We start from the raw sequence: 17,243 nt of genomic DNA on the forward strand, positions 1-17,243 counted from the left end.
TAGTGTGAAAAAAGGCAACTAACTACCTTACCTCTAGCGGTGGTGGTGGTGGTTTGTTGTTGTAGCAGGTGGAAGCCAAGTGGAATGCAAAAATCGACGTCAGTCCGACTGTTCACTTTCTCACCTCAGGCTCTTGAGGAATGGGGCCGGGGGTGCTGTCTGTTTTCTTTTGTTTTTTTTACCCTGCAGCAGCAACAGCCAGCAAGGAGGGGAGCACAGGGAACTCTGGTTGTCAGGACAAGGACAGGAGCAGCTGCCGTCCTTTGCTGTGCAGCTAGCTGTGTGCCGTGTACTTGGATGGGGTTTTTGGGCTTGCTCACTGACTGGAACTCTTGCTCACTGACTGGACTGGCTGCTTGTGAGTGTGGTCCAGTGCATGGAGCAGCCAGCAGACTCAGCACTTGGGGGGCTGAGCTGAGGCTCTTGATTCGCTTGTGATGCTGGAGGTGGGGCCACACTAGATGATTGGGCATGATTGGGTATCTCTCAGAAGAGGTAAACAACATCACATGACTCATCCAGACTGAAGCCAATGGATAAGAGCTGATAACACTGACAGGACTCCACTTGGGCTCCACCTGTCTCTCACCTTGGCTCACCTCTAATGGCCTTCTCTCTCACCTCGGCCTTACCTTGCGCCTTTTTCGGCAGCCCTGTGAAGCCTACCCAGCCTCTGTTCCAAGTCCTTGCGTGGACCAGGCCAGGCTAGTGTACCGTATGTAGCCCTGAGATTGGATTGATTAATTTTTTCTTCTTTCTAGCAGACATGCACTTGTCCATTTAATGCATTAATGGCCGTTGTAAGCCACTCCCCGGGACCTGTCTACTTCCAAATACCCACTCTTGATGATCATAAATCATGGCATAATGAAATGACCTCAGATGCAGTGGCTGAGTGACAAATGTCCATCGCCATCCCAACTTGACATTTGATCCATCTCAACTTGCAGCTCTCAGAGACAAGCCAAGTCAATCATTCTGCCCGAGATGCTGTGACCCTCAGAATTTCTCTCCCGACCCAACCCAATGGCTGCGGCGCAGGTACCACCACATGTCGACGCAGGACCGCCGCCAATTGGCAACCAGCATTTGGGCGATTGCCATAGAAACAGCCAGCTGCGGGTGATGTCACTGGGGAAAGCCGCAAGACCAGCCACAGTCTTCGCTCCAGCAGGGCTGAGGCGGTGCACATCAAATTTATTCCCCGTGGAGGGGTCCGTTCACGTCTCCCGTCTTCTCCAGTCATTTCCAGCTGGAAATTGGGGTCGCTGCTCATCTGCCGCCTGCCGTCTGCCATCAGCCGGCCACTACGAACTGCCATTTCTTAGCAGCCAACAGCCAACAGCAGCAGCCTCCACCGACTTTCTTCAACTGAGGTCGGGACTTGGAGGCGGAAGCACATGAAACATTTGGCCGCCTACCTCCAGCGTCACAATCCCGCCGCCGCCCACCGAGCCTCAACCCTCGCTCCAAACCCAGGAGTCTTTATTCTTTATTTCTCCAAACCCTGCATTCTGCACTGCTGTCCATCGTCATCGCTCGAATGCAACTGTGTGTTGGCTGCAAAGTTGCCTGTCCTTTGACGCCCGTATAGCATATGAGAGACACCTACTACAGACATGCTTCCTACCGCATGGACGCCCAACCCCTAAACTTCCAGATTAAACACGTCCGCCTCCAGCAGCACTGACACCCAACAATACGAGCCGGAACCTCTCAACCAAACCCCCGAACCGTCACCGACTCGTGGTCAGGTCTCCTCCTCCTCCGACACCGCCTTTCGCTCTCTCGCAACTGCCACTTGGCCCGGTCGGCCCTGACTCTGCATTTCATTTTTCGCTGCCCGCAGTCCGTCCAGTCCAAAATTCCCCGGCCCACGAGGCTGCCATCCCCAAGACACCCTGGGACCCCTTGGCCCATCAATTCATAGCAGCCTTGCAGATTCTACCTTGTCTATCCACCGACAGCCTGTCGCTTGTCGACTTTGGTCTCAGTCGCGCATCGCCATCGCAGGTTGCCGCGACACCGCCCCCCCGCAGTCCCGAGCACTTTCCACGCGCCTAGATAATCACATCCTCGCCAGCGAGAGCCTGAGGTGCATTCTTGTCTGTCATTGTGCGCATTACTGCTGCTGTTGCTGCCGCTGCTGCTACTCGGCATACACCGCGTTTTCGAGTTCTGCTGCAACCAACGATAACCTTCGCCGCAATGAGCCAAATCCTTACCTCTCGGCAAGCCGAGGAGCTGTTCGTCAACCCGCCAAACGTCTTGCGGGGCACTACTGACCAGCATTACGCAGGCACAAGGCCATTATCGCCTACCTCTCCTCGAGCAACTTGCCCAACGCCGCCAATGCCCTGCGGGAGGAGCTGCAGATCGGCGAAGCCTTCGACGCGGCCACCTCCAAGAAATACGAAGGTCTCCTCGAGAAGAAGTGGACCAGCGTAGTGAGGCTACAGAAAAAGGTCCATCACCTGTGATTATCGCGATACGCTTGGTTGCACGAGACTGACCTCGGCCTAGATCATGGAGCTCGAGTCCCGAACTGCCTCGCTACAATCCGAGATCGACAACGCGACACCGACTTCACTCTCCCGACGAAACCAGGATCCCACCAGCTGGCTGCCCCGGTCCCCCGCCCGCCACACCCTCCAATCCCACCGAGACCCCATCACCTGCGTCGCCTTCCACCCCGTCTTTTCGTCTCTGGCCTCGGGGTCCGAGGACTATACCATCAAGATCTGGGACTGGGAGCTGGGCGAGCTCGAAAGAACAATCAAGGGCCACACCAAGGCCGTCCTGGACGTCGATTTTGGAGGGCCGCGAGGTGCTACCCTGCTGGCCTCTTGCTCGAGCGATTTGACAATCAAGCTTTGGGACCCTTCAGACGAGTACAAAAACATCCGAACGTTGCCCGGCCACGATCACAGCGTCAGTGCGGTGCGGTTTATACCATCGGGCGCTGCAGGCGCGGGGAGCTCAGGAAACCTACTCGTTTCAGCCAGTCGAGACAAGACTCTGCGCATTTGGGATGTTTCCACGGGGTACTGCGTCAAGACCCTGCGGGGGCATGCGGACTGGGTCCGAGACGTCTGTCCGTCGCCCGACGGCCGCTTCCTCCTCTCGGCCGGAAACGATCAGACGGGTCGCCTTTGGGACATCAGCGCTGCGAATCCCGAGGTGAAGCTCACGCTGGTCGGCCACGAACATGTGGTCGAGTGCTGCACACTTGCGCCAGCGACGGCATACCCGCACCTGGCCACGTTGGCAGGCCTCAAGAAGCCGCCACCAGCAACGAGTACGGTGGAGTTTATGGCGACAGGCAGTCGTGACAAGGTGATCCGTCTGTGGGATGCCCGGGGCAACTGCATAAAGACCCTGACGGGCCACGACAACTGGGTGCGCGCTCTGGTCTTCCATCCCGGAGGCAAGTACCTCCTCAGTGTATCCGACGATAAGACATTACGATGCTGGGATCTCGCCCAGGAGGGCAAGTGCGTCAAGGTGCTGGACGACGTGCATGGGCACTTTGTCTCGTGCCTGCGATGGGCACCGGGTATTGTTCGCGAGGCGGCAACCAACGGCGACGGGCAGAATGGCGCCAACGGGACCCCCAGCAAGGCGGTAGTAAAGCCGGCCGAGGTTTCGATCCGGTGCGTGATCGCCACAGGAAGCGTCGACTTGAACGTCCGCATTTTTGCCAACTAGAGCGTCACCATCGTGGATAAAGTACAGTACAGTGCAAGCAAGTACGGACAACAGACGCCGAATGAGGCGATGCCGCGCCGCGGTGGAAGAGCAGGAGGGTACGATGCCGAGGCGCCGAGAGAGAGAGAGAGAGAGAGAGAGAGAGGGGGGGGGGGGGGGGGGGGGGGGGNGGGGGGGGGGGGGGGAGGGGGGGGGGGGGGGGGGGGGGGGGGGGGGGGGGGGGGGGGGGGTGTCGGCAACAAACTTGAAGGCGTAACGATTCACACGAGGCAATGGGTCATACGGGAGGCAGGCGTCTAAAGGGGTCAAAAGTACGGCGTACCATCTGACGATTACGTGATGCCCTTCGCTGATTGATATAGATTTTAGGGGAGCTGTACATAATCGAATAGATACCCGCAACATGTCCTCGCTGGGCTTCAACAGACGCTTTCGGTTTCCGAGCGGTGGTGTGAGCATGGGACGACGCTTGGTGTCGTGATGGTCGAGCCGTGTGCACCAGCTGCAAGCAATTTGCGGCTGAGACGTCGGCGTCGATTTGTCTGGGGAACGCGGCGAACGGTCTCCGGGGTGTGGAGATGACCGGCCGTCGGAGAATTGTGGCTGCTGACGTTGTTCGGCACGGCTGATTTAGAGTGAGACAAGAATTATGGCAATTTGGTTTCTGCATCTAGAACTCGACCACCATATGAAGCTCACGAAAATGGAAGAAGGCGCATGCTTGAATAAACTGTCTCGATTTATGTTGAAGAAGAAGGAAAAGAAAAAGAAGGGTATCCTAGTGACCTCGCAAAATATGAACAATCCTGATGCTGTTTTCCTACTCTCCACCATGAATGACATGCTACAACACCATCCATGAACTCGTTCCCCGTGTGCTCGAAATAAACCTCCGATCTGGGAAACACACCTACACAACCCCGGTCAAACCCAGGCCTCAGCCGTTGTAGGCACCGTGCCAATGGACCTCCGTGCGACCGCTGCGATGGTACGTCGCGAGCGGGATCCCACACTGCCATGTCAAAGTCAGAGTCAGCCCCCATGTTCGTCTCAGGATACACGGAACAACCAGAAGCGAAAGCGAAATGAACGTGAACGTACCTTTGCGCACTTGTGCCTCGCGTCCTTCAGAGACGTGAAGAAGTACGGGATGCAGCCCAGGCAGCTCACGAAGCAGACAATCGCGGCGAGGGCGTGGGTGAAGCCGCCCGAGGTGTACTCGACGGCGGTGACACCGCGGGCGTGGCAGTCTGGGCACTCGATGGGCGCTGGGTGCGGGCCGAGGGCGGGGAGGGGCGTGCCGTACGGAGCGAAGTTTTGGGGGCCGCCGCCGCCGCCTTGGGGGAAGGATTGCTGCGCGTGTGGTTGTTGGGGGTTGTAGTAGCCTCCGCCGGCGTTTGGGTCGGGAGGGCTGCCGTATTTGGGCATCTCGTAGCCTTGGGATTGAGGGCCCGGGGTGTTCTGGTGGTGGTGCGGTGGCGCGTAGCCTGGCGGAGGGCTGGCGGGGGAGATGTAGTTGTTGTCTGACGGGTTCGGGTCTGACGTCGTGGCGGGGTGAGGGCCCGGAGGGGGTTGTGCTGGTTTGTCCATTGTGAAGGCGGGATTGAGTGTGTCTCGCCTTGAAAAATGCGAGGCGGTGATGGGTTGACGAAGGTCAGAGACAGACGTGTGAGTGGTGATAGATGTGAGAAGTAAGAACGTATGTGGAAGTTGGAGGTAGAGTTCGGGGCGTCACTTATATCCAAAGTTCAAGAGTCAGACGGGTGTGGCACTGCCCAACGGGCAAGGCAAGCGATTGGAGACGGTGCCGATTTAACCTTGATTTGGGGGTTTGGAGAGTGTCACTTGTACCGAGGCGGCCGGAGGTTGCTTTCCATCCTTTTGCGGCGGCTGCAGGTTGGTTCGAGGCAGATCAGATGAAAGAAGAGGCAGAGCAGGCAGGGTCACGTCTGAAGTGTTGGTGGCACATGTGCATGTGCATGTACGCAGTAGTACAGCTACGTACTCGCTTGGTTGGGGGCAAGGCAACGAAGAACAAACGCTTCATCCGTCTATGTGGCCGGGCGCAGTCCGTCGCGGTCGAGGTGTTGGTGAGCGAGACCGAAGGAGAGCTCAGCCTGGGATGTTTCTGACGGTGCCCACTGACAATGACACCGACACTGACACCAACACCACAGAGCTCGGAGGCGATGCCGGGGCGGTGGGTAGCCAGACCAGAAAGATTGGCAATGACATGGCTTTCCTGGGGTGGTCCCTGTCTGGGCGATCATGCTGAGACGGCAAGGACGGGCGGAGCGGTGGCTACGTCGGGAAACCCGCCAAGGGGACGGATGATATCATGGGACCGGCGGTGGGTGAATGGGTAGCTTGATTTGTTGGACTTTGGTGTACGCGCCGAGAGAGAAGGAGATGCGCATGAGATGTGGCGATGCTGCATTCGCGGGAGGGGGAGGGTTGGGCGCTGATTGGACGCCGAGCTGCGATGGCGCTTCTGGGCGGGAGACTGCGCCACAGTGGGAGGGTGTCAGCCACGTTACTCACTCGCCACACACCCCTGGGCTTCACCTGTGGCTGGTGCTGGTGAGTTGGAGTTCGTCTCTTCGTCTCTTCCACCAGTCTGTCCCGATTGCTCAGTAAGGGTTGGACACAGTTCCATCAGATGCAATCTAGCTTGATCTTTATGCTGTGTCCAGGAATCTTCTAGAAGGCTCAAATGAAGCATCAGAAAAGGTACTTTGAGAGCATCTTGCTGCCTTTACTGATCCTCAAGGATTGATCGTCGACACTGCCCACGGGATGTCGCAGTCAGGCAAGACAGGCACTATTGAATAGCCTCGAATTACTTCTGTCGATCAAAGAACCAAGATCACACGCCGTTGGTTGATCAATGGACAGCCAGACGACGTACCAGGTAGCGGAGAAACGAACTCACGAAGTCGAAGTTGGTGGGCCTCGTTTCACTCACAGTCAAGACTCCAAAAACGGCTGACTTCAGAAATAGACAATAATTGATACAATGAAATCCTATTTTATTGCGGCCTGTCCGCCGCACACAAAGCTACCACCCCTCAAAACGTCGGCGCAATCCTCGCCTGCTCCTGGTTCGCAACCAATTTGAACGTCCTCAACGTGCTCGTCGACCTCGCCCGCGGGTTGTGCATCGAACCCGCCGACAACCGCGTCATCCGCCCCTTCTCGTCCAGCGACAGGGCCGGCGACGCGGGCTGCGACCCCGCCACGCTCCGCGACTTCAGATTCAGCCGGCTCACCATGCTCTGTATCGCCGTGTTGGGGTCCAGCGGCGGCGTCGCCATCGGTGTCGGGATCCCATGGTGGTGCATCATCATCATCTGGTGATGATGGTGCTGATGCGACGACAGCGAAGACATGGACCGCCCGCCGTCGGACCCGTTCGTGCCGCGTCGGTTCAGCGGGATCCGGGTCATGGACTCCTCAGCCCGGGACGGCGCGCGTGCGTGCGGGAAGCCTTGGATGTGCAGCGCGTTCACGGGTCCCGGAGCCCGTCCCCTTGTGGGCGACCTGCTTGAGCCGCGGCTCGACGGTGGGGTGGTCACGCCGTGCGAGGGGAACTGCGGCTGGTTCGCGGCGACCATCTGCTCGAACGACATGTTGAGCGGCATCGGCGGCATCTTGCTCAGTCTCCGGATCGCGCGCATGTTCTTGTCGATGAAGGTCGACATGCGGTTCAGCGCGTTGCTGTTCTGGTGCGACTCGAACGCCGACGCGCCGTTGACGGGCGCCTCGGTGCGCACCCTGTGCCGCTCGTTGAGCTGCATCGTTTGCGTGGCGGTCGACGGCAGGGGCGCGGCCACCTGCGGCGCGTTGCGGATCGTCTGCTGGATCTGCGAGAGGACGTTGTCGAACTCGACCGTCTCCTGGACGGGCTTGTACCCCGGCGCGGCGCCGACGACGGCGTTCTGCGACAAGACAAAGAAGGACCCGTCGCGGATGCGCCGCCGCACGAGGTTCCACCGCGTGCGCGCCGGGTTGCGCTCGATCTCGGGCTGGTAGATGGAGTACTGGGCCAGCTTGGAGTAGAACACCTCGAGCCGCTTCGCCATGCGCTCGAGGATCTGCATGAGGAACTGACAGAGAGCGGTGACGCGCTGGGCGTCCGAGGCCGCGTCGAGGTTCATGAGGGTGTCGAAGGCGTCCATGCCGTGGCACGCCTCCTCGCGAATGTCCTCGAGCAGCTCGATGTCGAGCTGGACGGACTTGTTGGCGTAGTCCATGATGCCGCGCTCCATAAAGCGCGCGGGCTCCGAGTCGCAGATAAACTGCCCGATGCGCGAGACCTCCTTGGAGGTGGCGACCGCGTCGGACGACGTCTTGGCGCGGGCGATGATGCCGAGGATGTCGGGGAGCTTGGTGTCTGCGCCCGGGGACGCGGCGTTGTTGGCCATGGCGAAGGAGAGCTTCAGCACGAGTTCCTGGAACTTGGGGCCGAAGAGCGCGGAGAAGCCACCCTGGAGGAGGCGGGATTGGTACTGGTAGAAGATGCGCACGCCGAGCATGTTGATGAGGCTGCCCTGGAACCAGAGCTTCGAGGAGCCGAGGATGTCGTCCATCTCGAACTGCTGCGAGACGAGCGTCTCGACGGTCGTGCGGAGGTAGGCGGACCACATGTCGTAGAGGCCGCTGAGCTCCTCGGCGTCGTGGTACTCCGGCTTGGGGGTGAGGTGTCCCACAAAGTACTTGGTGAGCAGGCTGGCGACTTCAGGGTTGTTGGTGTGCGCCAGGTTGTCAAAGGACTTGCTGCAGTCCACGCCCGCGTTCGATTTGATAATCAGCGTACCACCGGGGTGCATCGGGCAGAAGTCTGTCACATCGTAGACGGACCCGTGGACGCTGATCCACATCCGTCCCCCAGGCCGGTGGCCGGTGTGGGAGGCTAGCTGGGAGAGCGGGATCGTGGGACGGTTGCAGGGGAGTGGCTTGGGCGTCATGAAGACGTCCAGCATGATCCGGCGCTCGGCGAAGGCGGTGTTGATGATGAGGTCCGTCGACTCCATCGTCGCCGTGCGGTGGTTGTAGATGGCCTTACGCAGACCGCTCATGACGGAGTCGAAGACGGCCACCGAGCCGCAGATGTACAGGTATCCGCCCAGCCCGCCCTGCTTCTTCGACATGACCAAATCACACACGCTGGCGCCCTGCTCCGCGATGAGCGAGTCAATGTACCGCGGCTCGGTGCGGCGCTCGACCAGGTCCCGCATGTAGGGGTCGTACGCCAGGCCGCGGCTGTCACGGGAGAAGGCGAGGTGGACCTCCATGAAGCCGGCGTTGACGTACTGCCGCAGCTCGTCCTCGTAGCAGAACTTTTCGCGGTTCTGCACGCCGAGGAAGAGCATGTTGCGCCCGACGGAGCGGCCGCAGCGGGCCTGCCAGAAGCTCCGGAACGGCGCGATACCGCTGCCGCCGGCGAAGAAGGCACAGGGCGCGGAGGCGTCGAGGGGAAGTTGGAAGGCGATGGGCCGGGAGATGCCGACCAGGAGCTCGTCTTCGTCAGACACAAAGTCATCCGGTGAGCCGACGGCAGGATTGAGGTAGCCGCTGCTGACGCCAGAGCGGGTGACGGTGGACTTTCCGGCGAAGGTGGCGCAGAGGTTGTATTCTGCGCGGGAGATGGTGAGGTCTAGGGTGCTGGGGAGGAGTTCCTCGGGATAGTTGGAGATGGAGTATGTTCGGGGCACCTCGACGGGAATGAGGTCGCTCAGCCAGGGGATGTCGTTGGAGAGGTCAAACGCCTGGTCCCAGATGTGCGTCGGCGTGTCCATCACGGCGGCTTGGAGGAGGTCACCGAGGGAGCCGCGGACTGGCCACTCGTCTGTTGCCAGCACTTGGAGGACAGTGTTGGATGACGCTCTCAGCATGGCATGGATCTTGAGGACGAGTTCTTGGGTCAAGGGGGCAAGGTGGCCTCGACGCAGAATATCCTTGACCATCAACTTCTTCACTTGCGACGCAGGGCTGGCGACGCCATGGTTCGAGACGGTATCGAGATGCTCGGCGAAACGGGACCACTTGCGGTCGAGGAGGACAGGAGCGTCGAGCATGGAGTCGAGGCCAAGGGCGGCAGCGACCTTGGCGCACTCCTCCCAGCTGTTGAGTGGCATGATGGCGAGGCGGTCGCCGGGCTGGAAGGTGATGCCCGTGTTGTGGAGGTCGAGAGTGACCATGGCGATCGACCGCTCGTGGTCCGAGTCGACAAAGGAACGGGTGAGGATGCGTGACTTGTAGCGGCACTCCTCGAACGTCCCGCGCATCTCATGGGGTTCGACGGGGATGTTTCCGCGGTACGGCTCCAAGCGTTCCTTCATGGCATCCGAGAATTGGCGATGGACCTCCTCCCAAGGTCTTCCCGAGTCGTCAGAGGCACCCGACGCACCGTTCGTTTCCGTGCGGCCAGTCTTGGACGCTACCTCCAAGATACCAAACACTTTATAACGGTGCGTTCCCATAAACCCACGTTCGCCCGTGTAAGCCTCGATGATGCCGTCTAAGACGCCCATGAGACGGGGATCCCCAGACTGCTTGACGTATTCGGGGATGCGGTAATGGTACTCGACAGAGGCGATGAATGCTCGTAGGTTGGAGGGAAGCCAGGCTCTCAGGTGCAGGCCTTCGTTTCCCAGGAAGGAATCGTACTTCTTGCGGCCGAGGAAGGCGTCCATGAGGAGGTACGGGGGAAACTGGAGGCCCGAGGCGGCGGGACATCTCTTGGATAGGGGCGCGGAGAACTTGCCCCATCGCACCCATTCGGCTGCAGACACGTAGTTGTCGCCCGAGTTCGGGTTGGTCGAGATGGAGTGAAAGGCGTTTGGCATTCGTTCGAGGATCTCCTTGAGTCTGATCATTTCTCGCAGGAGGCCTTCGTTGTTTCGGTTCATGACGTGTTCCTGACAGGCTGCGATGGCATCAGGGCCATGCTGGAAGGATGCTATCCAAGTGTCAGCCTGTGTATGTCTTTCAAAGAAATTTCGTACTAACCCGACGTGTCAGCGCATCCTTTCAAAAAGGCAATCTCGGTCCGCTCTCCAAACATGGGCCATCGCAAGTCTGTATTATCGAAGCGGCCGATGTAGGGGTAGATCGAAGTCGGATCCCGCACTTTGATATTGTACGAGGCCTGATCAAAAAAGGTCAAGTGCGGGATGGCGCGTCCCATGCGTCTCGAAACCTGCCAGTAGGGAAGTCCAATCGTCCTCGGGATCCCAACCAGCTCAGGCCCCAGATCGTCGCTCATCTCGACGCGGGGCTTTGTTGAAATGGAGTTGATGCTGACCCCGTCGTATCCGTCATTCTTGTCTTCGTACCGGTAGATGGAGCACAGCATGCCCAGGGCAACGATGGCTGCCCACAAGGCCTGGTCGGGAATGTTGTCCTCCGTTCCCTCGACGAGAGGCAGCGCGGCGACGGACTCGCGCACTCGTCCTCTGGAAACACAACCGGGCATCCTCTCACAGAGGTCGGACCAGACCCGTCCCGGGCTGTTGGCGAGAGCACCGGCGGCCTCGTTGGAGTCAGGCGGCTGAAAGCCGTACTCGGCGCTGAGGTAGCCGTCCTTCCACCCGGTTTGGTGCCCGATTCCCTCGGCTCGGAGGATGACTTGGCGGGCTGGCGCGCCCAGGGCCACGGCCAAGAGGTCTCTGTCATCGGCAACCAGCGTGTCGACGTTTTTGACTTGTGTAATTGTCTCCGCCGAGGGGATATCTGCGTAGATAATCTCGTTGATGGCCTTGCGCTCCCTGGCACGAAGCCACTCGTCGACATCGACACCTCGAGGGATCTGCCAGAGTCAGCTCCATATGGCCTTGCACCATCCATTACTCCTCACTCACATCGAAAGCTGCATGTAGGTCACCAGGCTGCGTGTATCCCGAGAACGAGCAACCCCTAGGCCCAACTCTCCTGCTCGCAGACTGCCCGTGATTTCCTGCAGGACATCTTCCACCACCAATGGACCCCGAAACGGGACACGATCGTTCAGACATGATTATTAGAATAAGACGCCAGGGACCTGCCTCTGGAATAGAGAGCAAGATTAGAAAGCAGAGCCACCTGGGCAAAGAGAGTGAAAAGGTGCCGTCAAGGCTAGAAAGAAGAGAAACCAAAATACACACAAAACACAAAAACACGACGGTGGTTGTAGAACACTATCGAGATGATAGCCCTAGAAGACCAACTTCATCCGACCGGCTACCGGAGACGCGCGGGAGACGGGATGACATTGATATGTACTATGTATGCAAGGCATCTCAGCTGTTCACGACCGGGGATGTAGGGGAGCTAGCGCCAACTTGGCGGTGCAGGCCCAAACATGGCATCCTGGACAGCGTGCAGCGACAGCCTCACGCTAGTGATTAACCGTATTTGAGACGTTGATGAGGTGGTTCTAGACCGGGGGGATGATGGCGGCTCCTGGCCGGTGTCAAGAGTCGAGGGAGCCCATGTGGCCGCCCGAGGAGGGGTGTGGTGGGAAGTGCCGTGGCGGTCTGGGGAAAGCCACAAGCGCAACGACAGCGCCAGGCGTGACGTGACGTTGGAAGAGAAGCAAGCGAAATTGAGTAGAAGACGCCCGTGAGGCTATTCGGGGTGGTTAGTCCATCCCTGGCTGGCGGTGGCCCTGCTCCCCTGTTTTGGGAACGTGATGAGACGACGCCAAGTGCCGCACAAGGTTGTAGGGGGCCTGTGCTGGTGGAGCCTTGAAGATGGTCTGAACTACAGATGACAGGTCCGTGGCGTTGTTGATGGACGATGGCCGGGGTTCAGTTGGACTCAGGTGGCGAGTAACATCGACCGGATGTTTGCTTCGCCTTGCGTTGGTGTTGCCTTGGCGATGGCCAGCGGTGGGAGTGAGCGCGTAGGAGGAGGAGGAGCATCGGGGTGCCTCTTCAACCTCGGGGCCGATATTGTATCTCTTGAAAGCGCAGCCATATCTCTTCACTTGAATCAGACGGTCACATTCGTGATGGCCGAGTGCAGGTTACCGCTGGCCTTTGCCCTGCCATTGGGGGCCGGACAAGTATTCTCGCGCCTTGGTTCCTGATCATCCGGTAGAGAAACGTCTACCGGACATCATCAGTCAGATCATATCACAGTCTGATCGCCAGGCATTCCACTTGAACGCCACACAAGTGGCCCAGAAATAACTTCATGGCCTCGGAGAATCGGCTTGTTTCCTTCTGTCTCTGTTCCAGGTCACCGCAGTGGACCCTCCGCATTGCTAAGAAGCCTTCTCGATCTTATCATCACGGCCCCCAAATTCCGCGGGAATGCATCCCAAAGCAAAGCCTTCCGCCGTCTTCGTCGTGACAGGCGGATCCAATGGGGCCACAACGAGCCCGGAGCATCGTGCTGCCGTGCGGAGAGAGATCTCGTAGGGGGCCATAACTGTCGGAAATCGGACGTTGGTAGGCGGTGTCTATGACAGCTACGATGAACTGCGCATTGTGATTAAGGAGAGCGCGCTCTGGGGCTCGTCCGAATATTCTTTTCTTCCTCTTCAACTTTGGCCCCCCAGGTTTCACGGCTGTGGTTGTTTCAAAGTGGTGACGTGGGCTCGAAAGGCACAGGAGCACGAAGGAAGAACTGAAGACATGGTGAGAAACAGGGGTGAACAGAAGAAGACTGGAGGGCAGGGATTGTTAAAGGGATGAGGCTCCCACTTCCCGAACCTTTTTTGCTTTAAACTTCTTTGGCACTTTTCCTTGGTGGTTTACATAAGCGCACTTCATTGGTTGGCAAGATCTACGTTGACGGGGGAGGTGTTCGTCCAGTTTCAGGGGCTCAAACTGCCACTTTGCGCCATTGCTTCAGACGAGGCGCTGGCATCTTGGCTGCCTTCAACGGTGTCACGGTCAACATGGAAGAGCAAAAGGAAAAGCGGCCACTCGGCCATGTGGAAGCAAGCCCATAGGCCCGAACGTCTTGTGCTCGTCTTCTCGAATGCTCATTGAACGGCCCGGGTTAAGCTTAGAATTATCCTTGAATAACCTAATGCAACAGACTGCTCCAAGGAATACACCTCCATCGTCCAATGATCGCGAACTCCTCCTCGCCGTCGCGGTGTTTCTGCCCCCTTTCCGGCGATCACGCTCGCGTGTCGCACCGCCAAGGAGCCTCCCGAACCTCAACTGCCGCAGGGAACTTCCCGTCAGCAACCCAAGAAATCTCTTCTTCCGTCAACCCCCCCAGCAAGCGCTCGGGTGTCGTGTGTGTGCCTGTCTCTTCCAATCTCCATGTTTTATGCTCCGCTGCTTGTTGCGGCTTGGCTTTGCAACTTCCAAGCTCCATTCCCACAACGCCTGCGACCCGCAATCCTGTTTCCCAAAAAGCTTGGTATGAAGAGCTCGGAGCAGGGCTATTTTCTGTTAGCTAATGGCATAACTTGAGAACCTTAAGCTGGCCCCGGCCAAGGGTCTGTCGCAACGTATCTGGTTTGGGGGAAATGTCCGTCCGTCCGGCCGAAGGAGAGCTGGGATGGCGTATATGACAGGTCGACCAAGTCCGAGCTGGGGATTATCGCCGCCTGGGTATAGAACATCACGTTCAATGGACGGCATCTTCCGCCGTCCAAGTCTTGGAGCATGAGCTGGCGACGTTTCTGATTGGTATCGCATGTTGCAAACAGGGCGTGTTTCTGTGTTTTTGCTGGGCGAATGGCACGAAGAGGGGACGACTTTGCAACGGCAGTGAACCCAGCTTTGCTTATGAAGCCTACCATTGAACAGCTTCGACCTGATACCAGGGAAGGGTATGGGGTAATTAAGTATCTAAATCTTGACATGTTCCTAGCCTCCGAATCCCGCTCAAAGCATACTCTCCAACGCCTTCTCGATGGTGGCGAAGCCCTTGTTGAACTCTGCCTGGACCGACTTGAGGTTCTTAATGTTCTCGGGGAACACACTGTCCCTCCACCACTCAAGCCACGCAGCAATCTCTTCGAAGCTGGCCTCCTCCAGCCCGAGCCACTCGCTCAGCTTGTCATGCCACAAAGGAAGCACCTCAGCGACAATCACCTCGCCCAGCACCTTTGGCGTCAGGATGTCAGACCACTTGAGCACGCCCTCGAGCATGGGCAGGTAGGGCTCCTGGTCGCTCGGGTCGATCCTGAAGTTCTTGCGCAGGTACCGGCCCATCGCCGGCAGCACATGGCCCAAGATGAGCGGCCGCCATTGGTCGCCGAGGACCTCGCGCCATTTTTCCAGGCCCGGGATCACGCCGCGGTCAAACTCCCACACGTCAATGAGCTGCCTGTACTTTCTCCGAACCTCCGCGACCAGCCCGGTGCCCTTGGGGTCCAGGTGGTACGAGGGGAGGTACTGGAGCCAGGGGAACAGCCAGAGGTGCGGGAGCTTGTGGCTCTGTCGCTTCTTCTTCGGGTTCCATTCCGCCACGGCTGTTTCCAGTTTGCGGACGACGCCATCGAGGAACTGGGCACGCACAAAGGGGGGCAGCAGGTCGTTCCATGCCTCAAGGACGGCCAGGAGAGGCGTCGGGTTGAAGACGTCCCAGTCGCGGATGGCTGACATGGCTCTCGTGTACCACAGCTTGTACATCATGCTCTCGTACGGCGTCGTCGCCTTTTGGTGTTGACGGTAGAGGTCAGTGTTGCTCAGGCCCGTCGAGTCCCACTTGTCCACGCTCTTGTCGCCCTCGCCCGACTTTTTGAGCAGCGATTCCAGGCCCTTCAGCTCCGTAGCAAACCGCGTGGGCTCCTCGAGCAAGTCCCAGTCGGGGTCGCGGAGGAAAGGATGTATGGCGGCCACAGCGAGATCCGCAATCTCTCCTGTCGTCGACCCAATCTGCTCAACCGCCTTATTTAGGCATTGGATGACCTCCGACCATTCCGTGGCTGCTGGAAGCTCGTTGGTGACAATGTTAGAGAATAGCTGAAGCCTGCCCAAGTCTGAAGCGAGGTCGGCCATCTCCTGTTCCCGCTCCCGGAGCTCCAAGTCCACCCATGTTTTTCGTTCTTCCAGATTCCTCCATTCTTCTGAAAAGGCCGCCAGGTCTGCGTGTGCCCGCTTTACCAGCTTCCGTGCTGCCGCCACCTCGGGAGATTCCACCACAGCCGCAGACGTCGGCGTCAACAGTCCAGAGGACGTAGTAAGTAGCTTATTACCAGGTCCCGTCATATCCAATATGGGCGCAAAGGCCTCGGGAATGTGCAGTCCAGGGGCGGATTTCCTGAGCTCCTCGGCGGTCATGTACTTTGGCTTCTGCCGCTTCGGCGTGCTGGCACTACTGTCCCCAGCGCTCGCAACCTTCTTCTTCCTCTCGCGTTTCCTCTTCTTTTCCTCCTCGTCCGAGTCGATGACGGTCTCGCCACGAAGCTTCGCTTGCCGCTTCTCTTCCTTGCGTTCGTGTTCTGACTTTTCCTTGACCGCACCCAAACCAACACCCTGCGGTCGGAGGTGCGCCTCGATAATAACGCTGCGACCTTTCCCGTCTGCTCCAAGACCCTCGCCCTCCTTGTAACCCATCTTGGCCATCATCCTTGCACCAAAGGACTTGGGGTTCGGTTTGCCCTTGGCGCCATTCGCACCGAAAGCGCTTGGCCGAGCCATCTTGGGCATCGAGGGTGTATCGGCGACGTCGGGGTTCAAGACTGGTACGTTTGCAGACGATGGCACGAAGCCTCTGCCGAGTGGGTTCTTGCCGTCGAATTTCGTTTTTGCAAAGGAATGTGCCGGTGCTGCTTCCTCGTCGTCGCTGTCCTTTTTCGAGGCAGACATGAAGCCTAAGCCTCGCTGTGCTCCACCGAATCCGAGGCCGACACCTCCATTTCCTTCATCGTCATCATCCTCGTTGTCGTCTTCGTCATCATCAGAGTACTCCTTGGCATTCGCGTCGTCGTCGTCTTGGTCGAGTGTTGTCGCGCCTGTCGAGACAAAGCTCATGCCCTTGTCCCTCAGGCTCTTCTTCTTCCACCTCCGACCGGGCCCGTCATCTTCGCTGTCTGACGCGAATATGCCTAGCGCGGCGCGCTCTTTTGTATCGCCAACGCGCCGGCGCTTGCGCGGGTTGAGGTCGCTGAAGTCATCTTGCGACGGATCGGCGACCGGCGCAAGGAAGTCATCGTCGTCCTCTTCTGATTCGGACGAGTAGTGCGCGGCGGCCTTCTTCGTCAAGCGGGAGGGGTCGAATGTTGGAAAACTGGCCATGCTGTGTAGATGCGCAGGCGGCGGCGCGAAGTCGAGGAGGCCAAATGTTTGGATTCAAGTCAGGGTACTTTTTTGGAAGTGCATCATTCAGAGGCACCGACACTGGAGCTACTACATAGTGGGTCTTCTTATCTAATCTCCACGTGATGTTGAAGGAACGTATCTTTCCGCGACTAAGGTGCCCTGATAGTTCACCTCAACAAGCAACTAATAATGACCTGAGATTTCATCAACCTCAGACTTTCTCGTTAATAGAAGAAAGATTTGAAGACTCTCCACCCTGTCAGCCATGCCCAGGATTGCCTTCTTAGACTTGTGAGCCATTGCCCCAGATCACCGACAATG

General features: G+C 58.4%; 4 protein-coding genes across 4 annotated transcripts; 1 reads left to right on the plus strand and 3 right to left on the minus strand.

Annotated features, from left to right (window-relative positions):
* Positions 1–2,208: 2,208 nt before the first annotated feature.
* On the plus strand, positions 2,209–3,708 carry GCG54_00014575 (Nuclear distribution protein PAC1; the record flags this gene model as incomplete). The annotated part of the gene is made up of 3 exons (XM_045414400.1): positions 2,209–2,246; positions 2,300–2,465; positions 2,524–3,708. 3 exons carry the CDS (start codon positions 2,209–2,211, stop codon positions 3,706–3,708), a joined length of 1,389 nt encoding a protein of 462 aa, XP_045270978.1.
* A 937-nt stretch (positions 3,709–4,645) lies between these two features.
* Positions 4,646–5,298, minus strand: GCG54_00014576 (uncharacterized protein; the record flags this gene model as incomplete). Its single annotated transcript, XM_045414401.1, has 2 exons — positions 4,646–4,720; positions 4,810–5,298. 2 exons carry the CDS (start codon positions 5,296–5,298, stop codon positions 4,646–4,648), a joined length of 564 nt encoding a protein of 187 aa, XP_045270979.1.
* Positions 5,299–6,776: 1,478 nt separating this feature from the next.
* Positions 6,777–11,723, minus strand: GCG54_00014577 (Nitric oxide synthase inducible; the record flags this gene model as incomplete). The annotated part of the gene is made up of 3 exons (XM_045414402.1): positions 6,777–10,669; positions 10,720–11,518; positions 11,571–11,723. The coding sequence occupies 3 exons, from the start codon at positions 11,721–11,723 to the stop codon at positions 6,777–6,779; spliced, it is 4,845 nt and encodes a 1,614-aa protein (XP_045270980.1).
* A 2,817-nt stretch (positions 11,724–14,540) lies between these two features.
* GCG54_00014578 (G-patch domain-containing protein) lies at positions 14,541–16,898 on the minus strand (the record flags this gene model as incomplete). Its single annotated transcript, XM_045414403.1, has 1 exon — positions 14,541–16,898. The coding sequence occupies one exon, from the start codon at positions 16,896–16,898 to the stop codon at positions 14,541–14,543; it is 2,358 nt and encodes a 785-aa protein (XP_045270981.1).
* Positions 16,899–17,243: the final 345 nt, after the last annotated feature.

The sequence above is a fragment of the Colletotrichum gloeosporioides genome, assembly GCF_011800055.1.
Source record: "Colletotrichum gloeosporioides strain Lc1 chromosome Unknown consensus_6, whole genome shotgun sequence".
Classification (NCBI taxonomy): domain Eukaryota; kingdom Fungi; phylum Ascomycota; class Sordariomycetes; order Glomerellales; family Glomerellaceae; genus Colletotrichum; species Colletotrichum gloeosporioides.